Genomic DNA, 12,959 nt, shown 5'->3' with positions numbered 1-12,959 from the left:
TTCCAAAAAAGATGGACAGACCAAAGATAGCCCAGGCCTCTACTGGCAAGAACATGAGTCTGTTCTATTGTTGCCATTATTATATGTGTGAATGAACACACATTCAAAATGATGATCACAGTTCTTAAAATAGAATAAGAACTGTCCAACCTGGATAAGAACTTGACAAGATGAGAAATTAGTAATTACGGCTTCCATATCAAGGGTTAAATGTGGTATCTGTGCTCATTTGCAAGGGGCAAAAAGCTTGCAAATGACTATCTCGAGCCTCCTAAAAGCCCTTCAGGGTGTGTTACCCCGAGTTTTGGAGATAAGGCTCACTCATCATTTTTCCTGGACTTGGTCAGGAGCCTGGTAGCAGTTGCGATCAGCTGATGTTGGGATAGTTCTCTGTGGTCCCAATCCTGTCAGGGGATCATGGGATCATGTTGTCTGACTTAATAACTGAGCTGACCACAAAGCTCTTTCCTCTTGGTAAGATTTAATTCGACTGAGGGTGACAGCCATCCAGTGTTACCTTAGGCTTGGCTTCTAGATTCTGTAGCACCATTTTATCAGCACAGCCAGCCATGGTTTTAGGCCCCTTCCCTCTGTTTCGGGTACTTGTTCAGTCACTAAGACGTGTATGACTCTTTGTGAGCCCACGGACCGCAGCGCACGAGGCTTCCCTGTCCTCCCCTCTCTCCCAGAGTTTGCTCAAACTCATGTCCATCGAGCTGGTGCAGGAGAGGATGAAAGACTTGTTAGCCTCAATCAACTTCTTTTCTCCTCTGTCTCCAGAAATCAATCTCAGGTGTCCCTCTGGATTATTCACCTCTTGTTCTCCCTCTTCGGATTCCTGCTCCCTCCTCCTTTAGAAAAAAAATGAGATAAGGCCTCAGTTCACTCTTGATGGAATGCTGTCACCCAGCCATCAGATGAGCCCTCTGCGGGTATTAACGTGGGTGATGTTGTTTGATTAAATAGTCCTGTGTCTCTCTTTTTAACGACGGGTAGAGATGTCGGTGCGCATGTCCAACCTGGAGAACGACAGAGATGAAAGGGACGACGACGGCCCTGAGGACAGAGGCATCAGTGAGTGGCCGCGCCGCCGCCGTCCCAGACATGCCAGCGGGAGGCTCTCTTGTGTTAAAATTTCAGATGCTTTGACACGACGGGATTCTTTTTATCCCCCATTTTTGTTAGGAGGAAGCATAGGTCTTTGCTTTGTTTTAGGAAATCTCCAAAGAATTCAGAGTGTTCTTTGTGCCATTAAGGACATTTGACCTGAAACCCCCTACTCTTCCCTTTCTCTCTCCTCATTACTTTCCAGTATAGCATTTTAGAAAGGGAGTCATCAGGTATGCATGTTTTAAATCCCTTAACTAGCGTATACAACCCAGGAGGACAAAAAGAACACTTCTTTATCAAAAGAGAGCTCCATTTGTGGTGAGATGCTTTGGCCTGCAACCGTATGGAAAGTGTATCTTCTTGATGCATGTTGAAGATATGTAATTAGGGACCTCCTCCTGCCCCAGTCCTAAAAGCAACTTCCCTAATCCTCAGAATTTTTAAAAAATTACTCATTCTAGCTCTCTAACAAATAACAACCCCTTTCATGTGAAAGAGCCTGCTTAGAGCAGATGTGCTTAATACAGTGAAGATACTGGCCCAAGTGTGACTAACTATCCTTGCCTTCCACAGTCAGCAATACTCGATTTATAGCCGCAGTCATCGAGCGTCATGCACACAGTCCAGAAAGGAGGCGTCGCTACTGGGGTCGCTCAGGAACAGAAAGTGATCATGGTAAGATCTGGCATCCTGCCCTTGAGGCCCTGAGGACCCCAATGTAGTCATGGGCTAGTGCTCACACCCGCCCTTTCCTCTTTCCTACTCTGTGCTCAAGTAAATTATTTTGACATAGCTTTCCAAAAAGACACATTCCAACATGACACCTTTACAAGAGCCCCCAAGAGATTTTGGCTTATGGCTCAGCATTCCCAGATACATCATCATACGTCAGATAACCTCTGGGCACACAGATAACCCCCTGGGTTTTCTCCATGAATAAGGGTTCAGATTATTTCAGTGGTGCCTGCTTACGACCGCACTTGGTTCTCAGTGAATCAGCACCTTCTTAGATCCTACTGCCTCTTTAGGCTTGTTGGCAAACAGCAGGATTGTTATGGGCTCTCTCAGCCACATACTCTCGGGACCTGGCGAGAGTCCACAACTGTCATCTGGCATCCCCCGGCCCTGGGAAGGCTTTACCAAGGAGACAACACTTACCCTGGGCCTTGAAGGACGATTAAAGAAAAGTGAGAGGTAAAAGCTATTAGAGGCAAAGGGGCTAGTGTGTACAAAGTCATGGAGCTGCCTGTAGTGCCTGTTGGATGCTCAGGAAGGATAGGCGCTGAGTTGTGAAAGAGACCCTGAGTGCTAAGTCCGCGGCGGTACCAGTGGCATGGCCACCGTGTGCCATCTCCCCTTCCCAGTGTCCCATGGCTTGTTGTCCTATTCTCCGTGACAACAGAGAGCAACAGCTGTGTCCTACTGTCTAGGTAGTTCTGTCACCATTCCACAAAAATGAAAGTGTAGATCCTTTCCTCTAATTGTCAGGTCTTTTTGTTTCCTTACACACCTGTTCAATTTTCCAGAAGTCTTTCTTTTCTTCCCAGAATCAGGTCTTTTTATAAATGCATAAATAATGCATCTGTGCTTTTTTTATTCTGCCTTCTCCACATCTACCCTGAAAACAAAGTCTTCAAGCAGTGTGCTTCCACACCTGTGCTAAAAAATGCAGAAGGGGATATTCGCTAGAGCAACCAATGCTGCCTTTTGCATGACAGCCAGGTCTTCTAAATCCCTTTGGAAAACTGGAGAAGCCAGAGCTCTGATTTGTAAACCAGGGACTCTTAATTTGGGCTCTGAATGACATTGTTCCCACTAACTAAATAGAACCTTCAGGTTTCTATGGAGAGTCAAAGCAGAACTTAAATTTCTCAGCTTCTTTGACTTTCTGCCTTTTTTCCAGAAAAACCTTTGAACCTGCATAAATTTCATTCTGCCAGGCAGTTCTGTGCTTCTCCTTTGAATAATAAAACAGGTTTGAGGCTACTAAAGTTCAACAGAAAGAATTTCTTATTCAGCAGAAATACTGAGTCCTTTCTGTCTCTCCTCTCCCTCTCTCTCATTCCCTCCCTGTGTCTCTATCGCCTTCCCTCCCTCCACCCTCCTTTTCTTTCCCCATCCCCCTCTTTCTCTCCACCCACCCCCATCCCCACGTCCCTTGCTGGTAGAAACCACTTAAGTACAAAATTGGAATTCTGAATGACATTTCCAGTGCTGCATTAGCCCTCCCATTGTCTTAGTAAAATGGCACGTGAAGCAACAGCCGAGATAAAAGGCACAGTGCGGTGTCAGTATCTAAAAGCCAAGGAATCTAGCTAAGGGCTTCCTTTCTTTCATTTTTCACAATAATTGGCTCCCATTATCCCCAAGGAATGAAAAATAGTTTCTCGTGCAGACAGAATACACCAAAAGGAGTGGAAGACACTGACATTCCAGATAATTCCAAATACACCACAAAATCAGTAGCAGTTAACCAAGTGCTGTCGTATCCCAGAACCTATATGGCAGGTCACTGAAAGTAGTGACATCAAGCTAACGTCCCCGTGGTGCCTAGAGGATAAGCCGTAGGTACACATTAAACTCAGAAATCCGATCCATTAATAGTGGTTTTGTGGCACGCGACACTCGTGCGGGTGTTCTCCTGTTTGGTGAATGTATCAGGCATCTGCTGTTTGCTTGGCAGGGAGGAGCGAGGTGGGAAAGGGGTGGTCTTCTTTCTGCCAGGTAGCCTGGTACAGAACAGCTTATATATGATAGGTCAAGCAGAACTCACTTGGAGTCCCACCTCTCCCTGTCTTTCCAAATGGTGAGACCTCAGTGAAACTACTTAGACCTCAGTTTCCTAATAATTAAAAGGGGATTAGAAACTACCCCCTGATAAGGTTGTCGTGAGGATGAAGTGAGATAACACATGGCCAGGCATGAGCTCAGAGCCCGACCTCCTCATCCCCACACCCGCTCTGCGCTCAAAGAATTGATAATTCAGCAAGAAACTACAAATGCATGCACGTATTCACAAGATTGAGAAAAGGCTGAATATGACAGTTCCCTTAAAGAAGTGGAACAAAGAAGAAGATGGAAACAGAGTTCACTTTTATCTGCAAGTGAATCCTGTGAGACCCAGGGCGGGGAGGTGAGGGGACATTGGTGCTCGCCCTTGAACTGGTCATGCCCTGGTTCTTTGGTACGCAGCGAGCTTATTTACACATGAGTCTTCGGGTCTGAGGCACAAAAGGAAACCTCAAAAGAATAAAATATATAAATATTGAACAGACAAGACTTTCCGGGTGTGGTTCAGAGTGGTGATATTCCTAGAATTAAAACTAAATGCTGTCAAGCTACACTTGGAGACTTCAGGCTTCTTTTTTAACTAGAAATCTTTCATGTAGCCAACAAAGTTTTGTATTTTAAAGGAGTATGATTTTAATTTTTATCTTAAGCACTCAAAATAAGAACGGTTTTGAAAAGTTGAAGCATTTTAGTCAATATTCTGACACCACTTAGCATGATTTTTTCCAGCACTCAACTATTAACTCTTATACTCTGCTTGGCATCACTGACTCGATGGACATGGGTCTGAGTGAACTCCAGGAGTTGGTGATGGACAGGGAGGCCTGGCGTGCTGCATTTCATGGGGCCGCGAAGAGTCGGACATGACTGAGCGACTGAACTGAACTGATACTCTGCTTTGCCCATTATTTCTCTTGAAAATATCACATTCTATCTAACCATCAACTGGCTTATTTTTTAAGTTAAAAACCAACAGTATGTATTTATTCCTTGTGAATCTGTGTTTTAGTTACCATCACATTAGAAGCATTACTCAAATGTATATTAAGCAATATTTTTTTCTTTATAAAAGGGAAATTTTCTCCTTGTGAAGTAAACGCCAAAAGACTTAAAATGCTGAACCTTGAAAATTTGGTCGAAAAGTACCTAGTACACAGCAAAGCTATTTTCTAGGGGTGCAGTTATTCTCCTGCAGTTACTCTCTGTGACCACAAGGTGGTGAGTGAGTCCCCAGAGGGACCTAACATCCCTTGACATCAAGAGAGCTGTCTTTAAGAACCAGGGGATAAATATATTAGCAGGAAACCAAAGAGCAAAAGCCTAATTTGGCTCTTTTATTCCTGAGTGATGCCTGGCCTCCTTCCTAAAGCCTGTTTTCCCTTGAAAAATCTTTGCAAGAATTTCTCTACATATACCTTTGGATAGTAAAGAAATCTTTCTTTGGAAGTTATTTGTATATATCCTCTGTGTTTTAAATAGTGCTGCCTCCTCCATGAGTCAGAGACCATGTCTGTCTTATGCATCACTGTTCCCAGCACTGCACAGAATTGCCTGGTGCTGAGTAAACACTCAATTAATTTGCTAAGTGAGAGCATGTGTTTGGCTTCCTCCTGCTTCTCCACAACTCCCTCCCTCCAGATTTCCATTAATTATTGAGATAAGAGAAAGCCTAAGTTACAGAGGGATTGAGCAATAGTGTCCCACTGAGCAAATAAAACAAGATTGCTCCAGAGTGAGTGGTTCCCTCTGAAAGGATCTCTGCTGGGGTTCTGATCAGAAAATGCTGATGACCCTGAATTGCCTGTACCGCTCACCAACCCCTTGGGTCTGTGACCAGCCAGGTTCAGAGCACCCAGACTCTTAAGTCAGAACACCAGGCAGGGCCTAGTGAGTCCTAGAATGCCTTTATTATTAGATGAGACTGGTAAATGTCACACCAGGCAAAACCAATTTATGTGAAAATTTATGTGATTTTTATTTTTTTAATTAAACACCTGCTTTATGTGAGGCCTAAGCCCTTGCACTTTTCTAATAGACAAGACAGTCCTATATTTTTTGTAATATGGTAAAATCTAAGCTAGGGATTGCAGAGAATACCGTTTGACATCACAGAAGGGCCACCAGAACTCCTGTGGGTTGGTATGACTGGGTGGGGTGGGTGGTGGTTGGGAAGGTTTCCCAGAAAAGACCTTCAGATGGAACATGAAGCACAGTGATGAGGGAAGTGGGGGAGGGCAAGGCAGGCGCAGAGGGACCGCTATGAATTTTACACCACAAATGTGGAAATCAACTATCATTACAATGGATGTCTGTAAATGAGCGAGACAGGAAGACATCCAGGAGGTATTTGGAGGCAGGATAAAGACAGCCTAGCACTAAAGGTTGGCCAAAAATAATCGGCACAGACACTGAGATTTTGCTGAAATGTATTTTCTAGTGCTTTGGTCTCTTACATGTAGAACATTTGTACCTGAGGCTTTAAAGCCTACACTGCATTCTAGACTTAGCACTACTGAGGCTGAGGAGTTCATTCTGGCTCCTGATCTTTTCATCTTGGGAAAAAGCATCTCCATTCCCCCAGCATCTGAACCTAATAACCTTGAGGATGTTAACTCTCGTGGGCGCCAGAAAGCCCATGTGGCCACCAGAGGCTGCCCCGCCCTGCCCTGCACTTGAGCAGCAGCTTGCTCCACTGAAGCACAGCAAATGTTTCGCTTCAGGGCCCTGCCGTCTCCTCGGGCCAGTGCTCAGCCCCCTGTACTCCAAGCCTTGGAGCCCTCCTTCCTTCCATCCAACCTCCTCATTGCCACAAGGGATCATCTTAAAGCACACGTTATGTCATTGCCATCCACCTTCCCCCCAGCTCTTTGAGCACCCTTTCTGATCTGGTCTCAGCCTGCCTGTCCAGATTCATCTCTCACTCCTTCTCTCACACACGAAGCTCTTCCCCATGCCTCAAATCCACAGAGCCTTTCTACCTGCTGCATCTTTGCACATGCTCATCTCCCTGCCTGTAATACTTTCCACTCCTTTCTTTATCTAGGGAACCCCTCTCTCCCATGAGGGCCCCCTTGAATGTCACTTCCTCCAGGATTCTAAGTTAAGTTCATCAGCTTTGGTGTTTCTTTGGGGTACCTCTGGTTTTGTACCTGTATTTCCCCTTCTTGACTGTGGGCTTCTCAGGAGTTGGAACCTCACCTTACCCCTTTTTCTGTGGAGCTCCTAGCCTGGCATCAGGCACCAAGGAGGCACTCAGTGATCATAGGCACACAGCAACATACTCGCCTTCTCCTGCCCTGACTTGTTTTTCTGGCTTGGTATCTCTACATATGTTATTCACAGATGCTAAAAATCAAGATGTGCAAAAAGAAAATTCATTTCCTTCCCTAAGACTCAGGATCTTGGAGTCTCCCTCTGTCATCATCCTGACAGTAAATTGCTGTCCCGTCACCCCCAAGTCCCCCACATCAAACTTCTGATGAACTTCTATTGTTTTTCCATTCCAGAGATGTCTGTCCAATCCCATACTTTTAATTCAACATCTCTCACCCAGGCTGTGGCAATAACCTCTTAACCGTCTCCCTCTCTCTCCTCTCTAGTTGCCTCCCTCTCTCTCCTTTCTAGTCAACCTCCAAATTTCCACCATAACTCTGCTTTTAGAATATAAAAATGACCATGCTATTTTTGTGGTCTGCTCAAAACCTTGTAAACTTAAGTCCCTCCTGTAGCTACTGGCTAGCACTCATCATGGCCACATTGTATAGGAATTGCCCTGTGTCCTCTTGGCCATGCCCTTCTGTTCCTGTGCTCCTATCCACTTTACCAAACTCCTACTCATCCATTACAGCCCAAGTAAAATATGAGTTCTTCTCTGAAACTTTCCCAGCCCCCCAGCCAGAATTAGCTATTCCTTGTTCAATGGGCTTCCCTGGTGGCTCAGTGGTTAAGAATCTGCCTGCAACGCAGGAGATGCAGATTCAATCCCTGGATCTGAAAGATCCCCTGGAGGAGAGAATGGCAACCCACTCCAGTATTCTTGCCTAGAGAATCCCATGAACAGAGGAGGTTGGTGGGCTACAGTCCATGGGGTCACAAAAGAGTCAGACATAACTGAGCACATGCTGGGTTTCAATTAAACCTCCATTAGAACACTTACCATGATCTTCAGTAGAGTAAGCCTAACTTTGTACATACCTGTCTCTTACTCGGTGGTGAAATCCTTAAGGAAAACAGACATCTCTTATTCATGCTTCATAGTCTTTCCTTTCAGCCTCCTGAGGGTCTTTGATAAATGAATAATTGGATTGAGCTATGCTTGTACTTGTTTTATTTCTCGAGCCCTAGTAAATGAATTCCTTGTACAGGGATCAGTTTTCATCTCCAGGTCTCCTACAGTGCCCAGCACAGTGTCTTATACAAGGTAGATTCCCAGTAAATATTTGTTGGTTGGACTGAAAGAAAGAATTCTGTCGTTTGAACATTTCATTGAGCACTGAGGATTGCCTTGCTCATTTTCACATGAAGCATAACATTTTCAACCACAAACTATTCCTGCTTGGCTGTATGCAAGCACGTCAATTTTGCAGCCACGGCTGTGACTAGCGCTACCCACGGGTGAGTGTTGATTGATGCTAACTGTAGATGCAGCGGAAATATTAACGAGCTGTCACTTCTCAAAATTCTTGAAGGCTTTTTTTTTTTTTTTTTGCAATATTTAAAAACATGCCAAGGTTCTTGGAACGGAATCCTTTGATCAGCAAGGGCAATTTCTTTTGAAACATGTATTACTTAGAATACCAAGAGAAATTAATCTTTAAATACAGTGAACCAGCTTACACAAAGAATAGCTGATTCCTTTGCTAGTTGCTGTGGGTGTCTGTGGAGTTAGTGTTTTGTTAGGGACTGAAACTCAGGCAAGTTCATTAACCTCTCTGATTGTCGTTTCCCTCACCTGTAAAATGGATTTTTAAATATATGTCTTGTTGGTGTGTAGAAATTACATGACACCAGGGCTGTCATTGTGGCAGCTGTCTTTGTTCTTACTGTGGTATCACATTCAGGCGTTTTGAAGCTGCTTTTTTTTTCCCTCTCTCTCTAAAATAAAAAATAGTCTTATCTCCGGGGAAAGTGTAGAAGGTTGTTTCCCCAAATGTCAATTGTGGGGATCTGTGGATCAGAAAAAATTGGGATGATTTTCAGTTTTGTTTTGTTGGTTTAGGGGATTTGGGGAAAGGGTTCTTGTTTGTATTATTTTAAATGATTACGTATTTATTGTGTAATTGCTTTAAGACAACAGCTAACGAAAGATCTCTTTAAAAGTAAGTCACTTCAAGGTCTGCTGGCAGCCTGCAAACATTGGCACTTACTAGTCCAAAGGTAGGAGCCCCTCCCAGTGCCCGCAGAGATCTGCGTGACAGCTCCTCCCTGCCGGTGGAAACTCTCAGCTGCCTATGTGTTGTGTTCATTTTCTAGGTTACAGCACCATGAGCCCACAGGAAGACAGTGAAAACCCTCCGTGCACCAATGACCCCTTGTCGGCCGGGGTGGACGTGGGAAACCACGACGAGGACTTGGAGCTGGACACCCCGCCCCAGACCGCCGCACTCCTGAGTCACAAGTTCCACCATTACCGCCTGCACCACCCGACGCTGCACCACAGCCACCACCTGCAGGCGGCCGTGACGGTACACACTGTCGACGCGGAATGCTAGCCCCCTCGCCTCCATCAGAAGGCGGGATCTGGCAGCTGCCGAGTGTGCTGGAGGGAAGAAGAGCCAGCATCAAATCCACTTGTGTCCGTGCTTTGTCCGGAGTCATTGAACTCATCTTCCTGCCTGTTAACATGTGTCCAAACAAGTGAAACAGCCGCAACACCACATTTGTGAAGATGCGAGGCTGGTTGTGAAATGGAGGGGAAAGAAGTCTGATTAATGAACCTGCCATAACACCAACGGAATGAACAGACGCAAACCTCTAAACAGAGCCGGAACCTATAAATGAAACATTGGGAACCTTGGTTAAGCTGAGCCAGAGGAATGTTCCGAGGAGCCAGAAACATTCTGCTCTCCTTAACTGGAAGAAAAGAGAGGTCTGCTCCCCTGGAGACTGAGAATGTGGCAGAGGCAGAGAGAAGTGTGTCTTTGAAGATTTCACCTGGTTTCTTAGCGGTACCTAGATGCCATACTTGCTGTACAGAACTCATACTAAGCTCTAAATGATGCATCTCAAATTTCTAAGTAAAGGATTATTTTTCTACTATTTATTGAACTTTCAAAACATTCTCAAACTTTGGGAGAAAGAAAAGGAAACACATGAGAAATTTTCAGCAATTATCCCTAGCTGTTTTGTGTGTATTAAAGTGGTTTTTTGATTAAGAAGTTCTAGTTCTTATTTAACGGATAACATCCCACTGCCTCACTCCACCCAAAAAAAAAAAAAAAAAAGGGAAAATGAAGAAATCTTTCTCTCTGACTTGTTTACATACATTTTCTTTAGAACATCATGTCATGGAAATACATCTTGATTTGCAAAGCAGTATTCTTTCTCTGTTTGACAGAGGTGGGGAGGGGCAGTCCAGGACGCTTTCAGAGAAATTTTATGTTTCTTTTTAACTCATTTCCACTTCCCATACAGTTCTTTCCTTAGGTTTCTACGAAACCTAATATTACAATGCCAGCCTTTCAGCTAAAGGAGGGTTGGATTTATTCTCCTTGTTTTAAAGACTATAAATCTTTAAATGTCCCATTTTGATTCTGAGAATATTGAACACATAAAAGAAGTTTTTCAAATTCAGAATTTTCGTTCTTAAACAAAGATTTCTTTTGAAATCATAGTTAAAAGCTGCTGCCAGTTACCCAAGAAGATGTCCACCTATCTTTGTGGATATCCACAACTGCTTTGTGATGTACACAGGGGTTCATCAAATCTGGCTGATATAACATGGGGCATTGTAATTTTAAAGTAGTGTTCTAATTACAGTGATGTATTTTAGATTCACATTTTGTGATCCAGATATGTTATAAAGACATTCTTGCACCGTGTGTGTGGTAAATCTCCGTTTATACGTAGTTGGAAAAAAATTTACTGAATAATGTTTTAATGATAGGGTGTTACAATATAATGTAAAAAAAAAAAAAATTGGTTCTTCAGCAGTACAGAAAGTAAACTATATGTGTGCTATCAGGAAACCTCTTCATACTGTGTATAAAATTGCAGGCTAGTGAAATAAACTGTATGAATGGACAGTTTTAGTGGCTATAGTGATTTCTTAATGGACTGCTGCTCATGCCTCAGGGCAAATTACATTCACTTTAACCTAGCAGATCAGTTGCCAAACTGAAAGGAGGCCTCCCTTCAATGCCACAGTCAACTTCAGAGCCTTCCTAACCATCTTGAATATGCAAAGAAATTTAAGACTCTAATGGGTTAAAATCAAAAGCAAATAAAATGTGTGGAACTTAGCTCCCCCTTTCTGGGCATCTAAATTTGTGTCATTAATAATAAATAAATGGCTCCTCTCACATTTCTGGGGAATGAATGACTGTCCTGTCTTCCCAGGATATTAAACCTCTCCATGGAACACTGGGGTCTTTTCTCAAGTTGAGAACCTTTGTGTTATGACCCCTTGATGGAGGGGGAACTTGGTTGTTTTCAAGAAAACAATCACAAAACTTAGAGCTTAAAAAATAAGATAGGGACAGCCTACTCAAAGACAATGAGAAAAATGTATTGTGTGAGTCTTTTGTGATAAGACTCTCCCCATCATGAACTTTTGGGGAAAGTAATTGCATGCTTATTCTTGAATAAGAACACAACTGAGATTTGCAGTTCCTGGGAGAGATGACACACAGGTTTGTGAGGTTTGGGCTTAAGTTTTGATCTTCTAAGTTACCTTTTCTCAAGTATTGCATATAATGTTTAAATATTTCTTGTTTGCATTTTCATTGTTATTTAAAAGGAAATATATGGTTTTGGAAACTTTTAATCAGGGCAATCAATATTGGCTCCTGTGCCCAGATTATATTGCTTATTTTTTGTCTGTTTTGCTTTGTTTTGTGTGTGTGTGTGTTTCTATTATACAGCAAAGTGAATCAGATACACACACACTCACGTTCTTGATTCTATTCCCATATAGGCCATTACAGGGTACTGAGTAGAGTTATACAGTAGGTTCATATTATTTTATATATAGAGTGTGTATGTATCAATCCCAGTCTCCCAACTTGTCCCTCGCCCTCACTTTCCCCCTTGGTAACCATAAGTCTGTCTTCTACTTCTGTGATTCTGTATCTATTTTGTAAATGGGTTCATTTGTACCATTTTTTCTTAGATTCCACATATAAACACTATCATACATTTGTCTTTCTGTCTTACTTCACTCAGTATGACAATCTCTAGATCCACCCATGTTGCTGTAAATGGTATTATTACCTTCTGTTTATGGCTGAGTAACCTTCCATTGTGTATATGTACCACATCTTTATCCGTTCCCCCATCAGTGGGTGTATTGCTTCCATGTCCTGGCTATTGTAAATAGTGCTGCAATGAACATTAAGGTATATTATCTTTTTGAATTATGGTTTTATCCGTAGATATGCCCAGGAGTGGGGTTGCTGGATCATATGGTAGCTCTATTTTTAGTTGGTTAAGGAACCTCCATACTGTTCTCCACAGTGGCGTACCAATTTCCATTCCCACCAACAGTGTAGGAGGGCTCCATTTTCTCCATACCCTCTCCAGGACTGATTGTTTGTAGATTTTTTGGTGGTAGCCGTTGTGACCTATATGAGGTGATAACCTCATTGTAGTTGTGGTTTAGTTTTTGTGTGTTGGGCTGTGCTGGGTCTTCATGGCTGCACACGGGCTTTCTCCAGTTGTGAGTGGGGGCTATGCTCCCAGTGTGGTGCACAGGCTTCTCGTGGTGGCTTGCTGCCGAGCAGACTCCAGGAGCACAGGCTTCACAGTCATTGCAGCACTCAGGCTCAGTGGTTGTGGCTCATGGATTTCGTTGCTGCATGGCATGTAGACCTTCCCAGACCAGGAATCAAACTTGCACTGGG

General features: G+C 43.5%; 1 protein-coding gene across 1 annotated transcript in view; it reads left to right on the top strand.

The window, feature by feature from the left end:
• CACHD1 (cache domain containing 1) overlaps nucleotides 1-11,144 on the top strand; it is a 234,983-nt gene extending 223,839 nt beyond the window's left edge. Inside the window, exons 25-27 of the mRNA XM_019957321.2 lie at nucleotides 997-1,074; nucleotides 1,684-1,785; nucleotides 9,373-11,144. Of these exons, the coding sequence (XP_019812880.2) occupies nucleotides 997-1,074; nucleotides 1,684-1,785; nucleotides 9,373-9,611 (419 nt within the window). The 3' untranslated portion in view covers nucleotides 9,612-11,144. The remainder of the gene's footprint in view (nucleotides 1-996; nucleotides 1,075-1,683; nucleotides 1,786-9,372) is intronic.
• Nucleotides 11,145-12,959: the final 1,815 nt, after the last annotated feature.

Source organism: Bos indicus, chromosome 3, assembly GCF_029378745.1.
Source record: "Bos indicus isolate NIAB-ARS_2022 breed Sahiwal x Tharparkar chromosome 3, NIAB-ARS_B.indTharparkar_mat_pri_1.0, whole genome shotgun sequence".
Lineage (NCBI taxonomy): Eukaryota > Metazoa > Chordata > Mammalia > Artiodactyla > Bovidae > Bos > Bos indicus.
This window is presented reverse-complemented; position numbering and strand designations above follow the sequence as displayed.